The sequence below is a fragment of the Stylophora pistillata genome, chromosome 1 (assembly GCF_964205215.1).
Source record: "Stylophora pistillata chromosome 1, jaStyPist1.2, whole genome shotgun sequence".
Classification (NCBI taxonomy): domain Eukaryota; kingdom Metazoa; phylum Cnidaria; class Anthozoa; order Scleractinia; family Pocilloporidae; genus Stylophora; species Stylophora pistillata.
The window spans coordinates 25,233,974-25,246,299 of record NC_142519.1 but is presented as its reverse complement, the minus strand read 5'-3'; the positions used below and the strand labels follow the sequence as shown (position 1 = coordinate 25,246,299).

The window sequence follows — 12,326 nt, the reverse complement described above, 5'->3', positions numbered from 1 at the left end:
AAATTTGAAAACGGAACAGAGGTAAATCTTCGAAGATTAATCGTCGTTGGAAATAAAAAATACTTTCCGTAAGATCTCTAACTGTTTTTCTTTTTACGTGTAAATCGTCGTATGATCATTTAACTCGTGTGTGTTTGTCATACCAGTACTGCTGTTTCTTCAAAAGCGTATGCTGTTTTCTTCTTCAATTGACAGGTGTCACATCGTGACAGTTGCTTATCAAAAAAATATTTCGGCGAAAACATTCTCTTTAACTTGAATAACGCTTGTTTTCTTTATAACTCACTCGCCATCAAATTGTGAAGTTCAAGGAGGATTTTCCCGTAATTAAAGTGCACCTACACCCAAAAAATTTTTTTCGCTTAACGAAGTAAGCTTATTTTTTTGAGTATTTCTGCGCAAAAATTTTTTTATTTGCTCAAATCTTCAATTTTCTATGCCCAGTCAAAATACGGAAAATTGGCCGCCATCTGCCCCACGACCGAGTTTAAAGAGGAATGGCTCTAGTGGGTAATGTGACGTCAAATCGAGAACACGAAAGTCTGCTTTTCACACATTTTCACTTGTTTGGGAAGGTTGTAGTCGATAATTGTCCGAAAATATGCCGACTAAGTGTGTTGTAGAAGGATGTAGCAACGTGCGAAATTTGCAAGAGGGTATCGCGCTCCATACAATCTTCATACAACACACCTAGTCGGCATATTTCGGACGATATCGACGACAATCTTCCCAAACAAGTGAAAATGTGTGAGATGCAGACTTTCGTGTTCTCGATTTGACGTCACATTACCCGCTAGAGCCATTCTTCTTTAAACTCGGTCGTGGGGCAAGATGGCGGCCGATTTTCCATATTTTGACTGGGCATAGAAAATTGAAGATTTGAGCAAATAAAAAAATTTTTGCGCAGAAATACTCAAAAAAATAAGCTTACTTCGTTAAGCGAAAAAAATTTTTTGGGTGTAGGTGCACTTTAAACTCGTAATTGTAGCCCTAAATCATTCGGGTTCTTTTAGCAATCATTGTTTTTATGCGTTAGAAAAAGATAAAAGTGTTATTCACAAGCATAGGTCGGTCCGTAATGGGAACTTCTGAACTGTTCGTATATTTCTGAACTGTTCAAAAATTGGTGTAGCATCCTGGATTCTTTAAGGCTCGGGTCGCATTACGACCGAATTGTTTACTCTAGGGATGAAACTCTGTCAACACAAGCATTTTCTAATGCGACCCATCAAGTGAGTCAGTGAGTGAGGGAGTGAGTCAGTGAGTCAGTGAGTCAGTCAGTGAGTCAGTCGGTCAGTGAGTCAGTCGGTCAGTGAGTCAGTTGGTCAGTGAGTCAGTTGGTCAGTGAGTCAGTTGGTCAGTGAGTCAGTCGGTCAGTGAGTTACTGAGTCAGTCAGTCAGCGAGTCAGTCGGTCATCGAGTGAGTCGGTCAGCGAGTCAGTCTGTCAGCGAGTCAGTCGGTCAGCGAGTCAGTCGGTCAGCGAGTCAGTCGGTCAGCGAGTCAGTCGGTCAGCGAGTCAGTCGGTCAGTGAGTCAGTCGGTCAGCGAGTCAGCGAGTCAGTCGGTCAGCGAGTCAGTCGGTCAGTGAGTCAGTCGGTCAGCGAGTCAGTCGGTCAGCGAGTCAGTCGGTCAGCGAGTCAGTCGGTCAGTGAGTCAGTCGGTCAGCGAGTCAGCGAGTCAGTCGGTCAATGAGTCAGTCGGTCAGTGAGTCAGTCGGTCAGCGAGTCAGTCAGTCAGTGAGTCAATCGGTCAGTGAGTCAGTCGGTCAGTGAGTCAGCGAGTCAGTCGGTCAGTGAGTCAGTGAGTCAGTCGGTCAGTGAGTCAGCAAGTCAGTCGGTCAGCGAGTCAGTCGGTCAGTGAGTCAGTCGGTCAGCGAGTCAGTCGGTCAGCGAGTCAGTCGGTCAATGAGTCAGTCGGTCAGTGAGTCAGTCGGTCAGTGAGTCAGTCGGTCAGTGAGTCAGTGAGTCAGTCGGTCAGTGAGTCAGCGAGTCAGTCGGTCAGCGAGTCAGTCGGTCAGCGAGTCAGTCGGTCAATGAGTCAGTCGGTCAGTGAGTCAGTCGGTCAGTGAGTCAGTGAGTCAGTCGGTCAGTGAGTCAGTCGGTCAGTGAGTCAGTGAGTCAGTCGGTCAGTGAGTCAGTCGGTCAGTGAGTCAGTGAGTCAGTCGGTCAGTGAGTCAGTCGGTCAGTGAGTCAGTCAGTGACTTAGACAGCCATTTAGTCAGTCTGTCCGTCATAAAGTTTTTCTTCTCTTTTCCACTCAAGGTTAAAAACATCATCTTCCATGCAGTAAAAGACGCTCTTCATTCGCTTAAATATCACGAACAAGAACAAGAACAAGAACAAGGCACCAGCAAAACACAGAATACATCGGATGGAATACAATGAAGTTTTAATGTTAAGTTTTTCTGTCTTCGTGTGGTCAGGTTAAGTATCAGATAAGTTGTAAATTAAGTTTTTAACGTTTTCCGATAAATTCCCTGAAAGTTTGAATTAGTTGCTAAGTGTTATGCGCTTTCCCTTCCAGTAATAACTTCATAGATTTTAAGAAAAAACATGGTTTACTTTCACCTTCAGTGTATGGTATTGATAAACGCAGAATTGAAGCATAGTAGGATTTGTAGACCTTTCGCCAGCTCGCTCTGTTCCAGGCCTCAAACTTTCACGGGGCGAAGAAACGCTCCTACCATAGAGCGAGGGCTTGGGCTCGAAGGCTGCTTGAGTGCAAAATGAAAAATAGTTATTTAAAATTTGTATTAATCATACATTTGCATTTAATCCAAGTTCGACTAGTATTTTATTCACAAAAATGCACGCGAACATCTGGTTCTAAGTCGATTTATTCATAGTGCACCCAGAATATATTAGTTTTTCTCAGATTGAGAACGTTCCAAATTAGTACGCTTTGTCAATGATCTCAGTGTTGCAGAGTTTAAGTTGTAGCAGGATATAGACAAGAAGATTAACTTACTCCAAAACAATGGTTGTATTTTTATTTTGTTTCTACTTTTGCAACTCTATTATTCCGTACTTGTAGTTTAGTGTAGAAAAGAAAGACTTACGTTCCTCGGAAAGAGATTTCTTGCCGAACTTGCAGATATTATTTCATAGTTTCAACGAACCAGTAGACAGTTAAATAGTTTTTCTTACTGAGAGTTATTCCCTAGCCCCTGAACTCCAAAGACATGATCAGTGATTCTCCTTTCCAGTCGCTATATATTTTCTTGTGAATTAGTTAAGAGAAATTGATATATCATTAGGATGAAATCTGTACAATTGTCTTTTGTCATCACTTATGCCCTGAATAATTTATTGCAATTTTGAAGGGAAATGACATGCTAATCAGTTCTTGGAGTTAAAGGGTGTAAACCATTGAGGTGCTCTCCAAATTTTTTCAATGTTACCCTTTTTCTTTCTTAAACATACGTATTATTTTTCCTTTTTTTCTTTTTCCTTTTTCTTTTTTTTTTTTTTTTTTTTTTTTTTTTGCCCTCTCTAGAATACAGAGATGTTGTACATCTAGCTTAATATTCTTGTCTTACGATGTCATCACCTCCGATGTGAATCGTAGCTTTTTTCTATGTACTTCCAATCGTCTTCAGGCATTATCTTTTGCAGGCTGTAAAAGGCAAATTTGTATCTATCTTGAAGTAGTGCCTTTCATGAATGTCCTACTCAAACAGATTACTTGTGGTCGGTACGTCTTCTGTGTGATCGTTGGATTTCCACAACGCGTTATTATGAGTTTTTAGTGCATCTTATTTTAGGAAATTTCTTTTTCACAGTTGTTTTGTAATACATACAGATATTAGGTTTTCGAGTGAACAATAGCGCACCGCATTAAGCTAGTTACAGTATGCATTCCCAATTTTAGTACAGTTTCTTATGCAGCCGTTACTTGAGTAGTCACGCAACACACATGGTTGCGTCACGAGTCACACAACAGATGCAAAGAAACTTTAAGTCCTGAAAACGTCTTGCCAAAGTGATGAGGGGGTAACCGGCTGGGGAACTACCTCTTAACTATTGTAAATATATTCCTAGGAAAAAACTGGTGACATTTGAAATGCAAACGTTATGATCGAACTACTTCTGCTACTATGTTTGCTAAAGTCCTCTTACCGGTACCTCATCAAATACTTGGTTGCATAAGAAAGAGGAGCACTTGGCTCTCTTCTTCGTAGCTCAAAGTTTTGTATTATTGAGTTGTTTGGTGTAAATAGAGCAACTGGAGTTTTCTCTGCATCGGTCTGTATATTTTCAGCTTTGTTTTAAGAACGCAGCAGTATGCGTACAGTTTTTGGCTGCTCGAAAATAAAGGTATTTTTGTACGGACGAAATATGAAGTACCGTCCTTGTCGTTGTTGCTTTTCAATCATTTAAGTTTAAATGGGAGAAATAAGGGCGGGCAACTCGGTAACCCGTTGTTTCACGCACGAGTCGTTTGCATAGGACCAGTTCGCTAACGCTTCTGGTCAGTTCGCGAGCATAGGCGCCTCGCAGGCAAAACAACCTTAAAGCTGAAATTTTGTTACGAGCCATCCGGCGCCTTCAACAAAGCGTGACAGAGCAAGTTTCAATTGAGTGTCGAAAGTAATTTATGATTACTTTGGTTTACTTAACCTCGTTTTGCGATTGGTCCAGAAAACTCCCCCTACCTTTTCAACCAATTAGGTTCAAAACTAAAACCAATTATAGCATAACCAAGGTAAATCACGCGCTCTGATTGGTCAATTTAGTGTCTACCATTCACCCATGGGTGTATGCTGTTGATGTGAGCTAGTGCAAAGATTAGTTTTCGCGCGCCTGTTTTTCTGGTCACGTAAGATTTGTAAGTTTCAACGTTATTTTATAAAACAAACGGTAAACACTACAGCGTACACTGTTGAGTTATGCATGTACTTGGGAAGTATGCAAAGCACTCAAGAAGCTAGAGTCGCTCTCGGGTATCGCATCACGCGACTCTAACGCTGCTTTCATGCTTAGCAACCTCCCGCGCGCATCCATAACTTGCTAGTGTACGCTGTGGTGTTTCTCATTTGTCATGATGTGGTCACTCTCGTTTTCCCGCCTAACCCCATGCAGTTCTTCCTGTTTTTATTTGGAGTTCTCGAGAAATGACGATGTCAACCTTCGTTCCGATTGGCTGCAGTGATTACTTTGGTTTTTCTTTTCCCAGTGAATTTAAGTGAAAACTGCTTTAATGGCGAGTTTCTGTTGATTTTAGAGCGTACAAGGAGCTAAGAGCAATGGAAAACCAAATTCATCAGCATCACTCGAAACTTACGATGTTCTTAAAAGTTCAAACACGAAAGAGAAGCAGTGCCAGTAAACCTATGTGGAGATAAGAGCAGTTTTCAATTGAGTATCAAAAGGGGTCTGCGATTGCACTGGTTTTACTTAACTTTGCTTTTCAGTTGGTCAAGAAAAGTCGTGCTACTCTCCCAACCAACCAGATACAAAACTGTACCCAAATATGACATGGTTACCCGCGATTTCCCACACTTCAGGCAGTTGCCTTGTTTTTACTTTGAGTTTTCATTGGCTCCTTACGGTATTTTTCTTCTTCTTTTTGGTCGTTGTGATTAGTTTTGGTTTTGGTGTTATCATACTCAATCTGGAATTGCTCTATTGTAAATAGAAGAAATGATTTATTCGCCTAGGGGGACACCAACATGGCGTCTTCATACAAAGCCCTATAAACTTGAGAGAAACATTTTTTCGAATATCTCCCGCACAAAACATTGCACAAACCTGAATCTTTGCGAGACTGTTTAGATATCCATCTTATTTTTATCTCTTTGATTCCTGACTTTATTTGTTTAATGGTTCTGATGATGGTGTGACAATGAAAACCGGTAATACCGGGCTCTCGGAATGCGCGCGCGCTTATTCGCCTGATTACGTGATTTTTGTGCGTTGTACAGGATGCACTGAGAAATCACCTTAAAAAGTCTGACAAACCAGTAAAACTTGTTCACTGATTAGTTCGACGGTGGCAGAGAGTTTTAATGAGTCGTAGAAAGTTGTTTTGGAGGTATTACATGAGGCGTGGCGAGTCGCAATGTCACTTAGTGTGGGCGGCCCTTCTCAGTATTTTCGCTGGGCATAAATTGGGAACAGGTAAAATGGCACTCGGCACAAAATTGCCGTCCATCATCAATCATAGTATGAGCTCCATGACAACCACTCGGTAGCTTAAAGCCACTGTCTCAGTGAGGATGACTGAAGTCCAATGCTTTAAAGGACTTACTAAATCCTTATTTGCTCAACTGGTAACTGGACAACATAATGAAAAAGATGTTGTTCTAAGACCCCTGCACACTCAAATAAATAACTAGCGGAGGCGTTGGAACTTCGCCAACAGTCGCCGCCTAAAAGACAATAACATTGTTTGAAGACCTTTGAAGACTACCAATCAGAGAGCAACGAGCACACCCCTTCAAAGAAAAGACACCATTACTTTTAATAAAAAATACGCAACATGTTGATCCTTTAGAGGATCGATAAAAGTCTTCCTGTGACATCAAGAAAGGTTAGCGTTGTATCTGTTTTCCTCATCAGCCTATTGGCTTCCCATGAGGCAAACAGTCGGAATTAAAATTACCAAGTACAGGGGACTGATTAATTCTTAACGACACACTACACTTTAATCGCTACAAAGAGAAGACGAATATCGGATATCTACGGGAAAGAGTTTACAGTCGAAAGGTTAGATGTTCAACAATTTGATAACTTATTCAAAGACATGTAAATCAGTCATAACTGACGAATCTTGTTAACAAAGTCATAGGAATGAACACATTCGGGAAGTAGATTGGGTTGAACAGGGCGGTATGAACAGTGAGCATGGGGGCGATTTGTGCGATTTGCGGTCGGTTATGGAAAGATATAAAAATCTCGTTTACTAAATGACCTAGGTTAGTGTTAATGAGCTTTTGAGAAATTTGAACTACAGTAGTTTAGTACTCAGTCACTCACTCTGTATCTAATCTTACTTTAAGAGTCTTTGTCAGGAACATTTCTTCAGAAGCTGCTGCAAAACTACGAGGTAACTTGCCGCCATTTGAATTTGTCCATGTATACCGGGCGAACACGGCAAATGACATCATCTTTTTCACCTTCAACTGTGAGTAAACAGAAAAGACAGACCAAGGCCAGCTTATTTTTTGTTATCCTATTCGTTTTTTTTTTTGTTTTTTTTTCCGGCGCATCGTTTTTGTTTTAAGCCCTTGCCAGCGTTCATTACAAAACCGCTTTCCGAACCTAATGCTGGCAAGAAACACGTCAATTCCGGATTATTCTAATCAACCGCAAATCTTATTCCTTTATGAAAAAAATAATCCTATATTCTGCTGAAACAGCTGTTCGAACTGATTTGCCACGATGACAGAGTTCATAACTAGGAATAACGCTCGAAACAGTAGCTACATCAGTAAAAAACACACAAACAACACTTTGAAGTAAGGCGTGTCTCCTCTTGAAAACTTTATTACAAGAGAAATTGAAGACAAAGAGAGCCGTATCACGAAAATGAAAACTTCTTGTTTGAGCCGGGATGTTGACAGGATGTGGAGGAACAAGAAAAGAAAGAAGAATGTTTTATTTCGAACTGTACACGTAAGATTGCTGTAACCAGCACTTAAAACACGGAAAACTAAAAGCAAATGACGGAAGTTTCATTTAGCCGAAATTATTAACGTAAACTTGAAGAGGTTCAAAGGTTGCGCGTATTAAATCCACAACACTTTAAAATGATGAAAGTTCAGTAGAGATAGTCTCACTTAGAAGATTTAAAGTTCCACTTTAAAATCTAAATCACGCGAACTTGATTTGAACCAAAGGTTTTCCATTTAAATTCGAAACCATATCAGAAAAAAATCAAAATCCATGACAAATGGTCTTGTTTTAAAACATGAAGTTTTGTTCCTTTTTGAAGTATGCAAACTTACCATGCATCGTAGATTTGGGGCGAAAATTTTATTGTTAGAGTTGACGAGAAATTCGGACGGCCTGACACCAAACCAGGCCGTTCTTGCATTTTCCCCTACTCTGTTTCCACGTAAATTTCATCTCTAAGGTTATTTATATGGAATTCCCAGCGCTATTGCAAGTTTAACCTTTGTTTTGATCCCTTTTAGGTACAGAGACTAATTCATATGTTTTCATTGAAAACAAATCAACCCTAAAAATAGCAAGACTGTTTTTCTTTAATGATGTACCAGTTCTTGAAATTGACCCACACCAAAGTTCATACACGTTATTGGACCACTTTCATATGAATAAAATCTTGATAATTTTCATGAGGAACTTTGAAGGTGTAGTAACAATAGACAAGGATGATAACAACATGTAAAATAAGTTACGTTGGTACATTTATATTCATGATACCTTATTTACAAAATAATACAAATACAAAAATGGAATGGGCAGATTTGCAATAGACCTTTTTGTACATGGAGAAATATCCCTTCGCAGCATTTTTTTACTCAAAAACAACCTAATTTAAAATTTTGTTGATAATATTGAAATAATTATGTTAAACTGAAAGTGTCGAATCATTCAAACTCTTGAGTAGGAAAACTTTTATGTCCATAGACAGACAGATCTATGTGCACTTCATTCTGTTAATTGCCTAGTCTGTTTTCCTTTCTATCAATCAAAGAAAAAAAAAAAAAAACATGGAACCACTAATTGATGTGTTTAGAGTACAAATAATTATTGTAAGAATATTGCCAAAAAGTATTCATAGCTAGTTCTCGATTTATTCAGCAAGTGGACCATTCAAGTTTGATCCAAATTGTTCCTCTCAACTTGAAAACTCTTCAACCTTTACCTTCCAGAAGAGATTGAAATGTTACTTCTCCCTAACATATCCATACATCATCCAGCAAACAGACAATGAGAATACTGGAACTTGTCTGAAAAAAGTTGGTTATCTTGATCTAACACCGAATTCTTACAACTAATTCATAACGAAATGTGTAGCAGTTACCAGGAAGAATTAACAATCAGATCTTGAGATTTAAAGGGTTAAATTGTAACTTCAGGTGAGGAAAGGAGACGTATTTATCGGCTGAATGTTACATGTATGTCTATACAGTGAAAGGAAATTTCTAGTCGCTAGAATGGAGAATATCTCATCCAATCTTAGTATTACAAAGGAAAGAAAGACTTTCAAGTCATACTGGCAGTAATGTTGCTAAAAAAATAACTCCCATGAACAATGTGAAGGTTATAAAAGGTGTCAAGACTCTCCACACAGGCCACAGTGCATAAATGGAGCTGCAAAAAAAAAGTGAAGTGACTGATATTACTATGATCAATATACTCAAGCAAATAACTATCACTGTCTCCTTTTATATCCTGTCTATTCTCTCAAACCCTTAAACAAGCATAGTGATTCAACTGCAACACCGTCACCAACTTTCCTGATCTTTCATCCCCTTCTGAACTTTTTCCATGTTCCAACCCTTTTGCTCTCAGTTTAGTAATTACAAAATTATACAATGACATGAAATATTGATCAAGTATATGACAGAAAGAGCTACCTATAATGGCTAGAATGCTGAACTTTTAAGTCTTAAAAAGATCAAAAGATTTTTTAGATCTTATGAGATCAAAAGGTCAAAGTCTGAATCCTGCTCAAGGTCAAATTGTGTTGTACTGTCAGTGATACTCAATAGTTTTACAAAGCCTCTCTCCATCCAAGAGTATCAACTTATGAGTACCACCAAGCTGTGGGGAAGCCACCTAACAAATTACGAAGGTTTACCAACAATGGATTTGCTCAGTTCTATCTAAGGGGAGTGGAAATATCCATAGTCATTTAAATCAAAATGTCTGCAAGTCAGCCTTATACAAAGAATTAATCCAAACTATCCCCAGTTACAAATGAATAAAGGGGGGAGTTTTTAAAGAAGTTGTGGAGCAGAGTCAGTGGGTAGGGAGGGGGGGGGGTTGTTTAAAAGATTAGAGGCATGCATATGAAGAGTTTCTTAAGCTGATGTTTAATTAGCCCTTGGCAAGAGCGATTCTCAAATCTGCACTCACCAAATCATTCCAACAATAAAAGATGCAGTGGCAATGGGGATGATGTAAGGAGAATGCTTCTCCCAATCTGTGATCTTTTTATAGTAGCTCAGCCATAAGACACAGTAACAACCAATACACAAGTTGAATCCTATGAGAGCACCTCCAATGTACAACCATAGTCTGATATGTAAAGACATAAAAAGAAAAGGAATAAGGAAAATATAGGTGACCAACTAAAGCATTTAGTTGGTCATTACAGAGGCTTCCATCCCTTGAACCCCTATGTGTGACCAAGAGAGAATTTCTCCTTACAATATCAATACAAAATCAAGCAGTCAAAATGTTGATTCAATGCCTGGATTTTCGTTGAACTAACATATTAATAAGAATGTATGGCAAACAGTAAGGAGAATCACTAATTAGATCTTAGGAGCAAAAGGGTTGAACAAAAGTGGCAATTGAGATCGAGAAGACTACATTTACCATAGAAATTGTCAAACCACAGTGTATAATCTTTCAAAAGAAAACTACTTCAAAATAAGTCTTACAAATCTTGCGGGATGAACACTGTTGAGTCTAATCTCTGGCTTGCTCACCTATGTATTCGTGGATCGAACCTCACAGCGACATAAAAGTCTGTGTAATAGAACACAGCCATTGCAGCTACCATCCAAAACACAGAATGAGGGTTTATTCGAGATTTCGATCCTGGGTCATTTTCCCTGAGTATCTTTTCTCCCTCTTCTCTTGCCCTTTCTAGAATATTGTAGATAACGATGTGTTTTGGTAAATTATATAACATAGCCTATAGAATTTGATTCAAAGTTTCTCACTGTTTAAAAGAGAATCATATCGTATATCTCTACGACGAAGTGCCTCTTGAAGATCGTCATGAAGTTTGGGCCGACCCTCGGACGCCATTTTGAATCGTACAACTGTACAACTTTTCCGCCCCCGCTGAGTTTAAAGTACAGTGGGCGCATGGAGGAACTTGATCACCGATCGATCACAGGAAGTACGTGACAGCTATCGTCGGGCGGTGAAAATCACTCTAAACGCATACAAATTATTCTGTATCTCAGTCACGTCTGTAGAGAAAGGAATGACAAGGACACATCGAAACCAGTCGCTAGACATTTTAATTTACCTAATCATTCTAAGCAACATATGGTAATCTGCGGTCTTTCCTTGCACTTAGGTGGCACGGAAAGCCGTAAAAATCTTGAACAAAAGCTCATCTTTCAAACCGGTGTCACAGTGATATGTGTACCCCCGTGATATGTGTACCCCCGCACACATATCACTAGTGATATGTGTACCCCTGGTAGGGATACACAAAACACTGAGGCTTTGCACCCGGGCCTCTTAGAGCTTCAAAGAAAACATGGCTACGAGGAACAAATTTTGTGGTTTTATATTTTAAAATTTCCGATCCAAAATATAAACGGAAGAAGATCACAATGCAACTGAATAACAATACACATATTGACTGCGATTGCCGCGATATGCGTATCCACATTGTATCCCCTAGATGTATTGGGGATACACATATCACTGAACGGCGATCGCAGTGATATGTGTATCCCCTGACTAACTCGCTGTCGTCTGTCAATTTGGAATCAATAATACACTTACTAGCCATATATAAGCTTAGCTAGTAATTTGCCAGAAAGACAACAGCGCTTGCTTTACCAAGGGATACACATATCACTTACTACGATTTCCGTAATATGCTTAACCCCGAGATATGTTGAGGATACACATATCACTGAACGAGAGATCTCAGTGATATACGTATGCCCCTGGCTAGTGCGATGTCGTCTGTGTACTTTTTAAATTTGTCAGTGACAAATATGATTGGGAATCAATAAAACTTGCAGTCAGTTGGTGAAATATCTCATGCACTTACGTACTAGCCAGTAAAAGAGCTAGTAGCAAGTAATTTCAGTGCTAGACAGGCGACAAAGCCGATACGATTGCAGTCACCAGTGATATGTGTATCCCCAACATATATTTTTGTTTACATGACTATTTCGATTCCTTTATATTTCCAATAGATTGTTTGATGTTTGCTGCTGGCCCATAAGAACTGTCGGACTCGCCAGTCGTGTCTTTACAGTTCTGATTGTGGAAGATGGTTCAGTGAACGATTTGCGCCTATTAACACAAGCTAGCCGTAATTATTTATTTTTTGGAGGGGAGGGGGGTGGGGGATACACATATCACTGGCCGCCATCTTGGAGGGGGTACACATATCACTAGTGATATGTGTGCGGGGGTACCCATATCACGGGG

At 39.6% G+C, this 12,326-nt stretch overlaps 1 protein-coding gene across 1 annotated transcript; it reads right to left on the bottom strand.

Annotated features, from left to right (window-relative positions):
• Positions 1–8,349: 8,349 nt before the first annotated feature.
• Positions 8,350–11,004, bottom strand: LOC148741806 (transmembrane protein 128-like). Its single transcript, XM_088746812.1, has 4 exons — positions 10,865–11,004; positions 10,628–10,787; positions 10,050–10,211; positions 8,350–9,281 (listed from the first exon to the last, which is right to left on the bottom strand). The coding sequence occupies exons 1-4, from the start codon at positions 10,950–10,952 to the stop codon at positions 9,179–9,181; spliced, it is 513 nt and encodes a 170-aa protein (XP_088602938.1). The 5' UTR covers positions 10,953–11,004; the 3' UTR covers positions 8,350–9,178.
• Between the last annotated feature and the right edge of the window lie 1,322 nt (positions 11,005–12,326).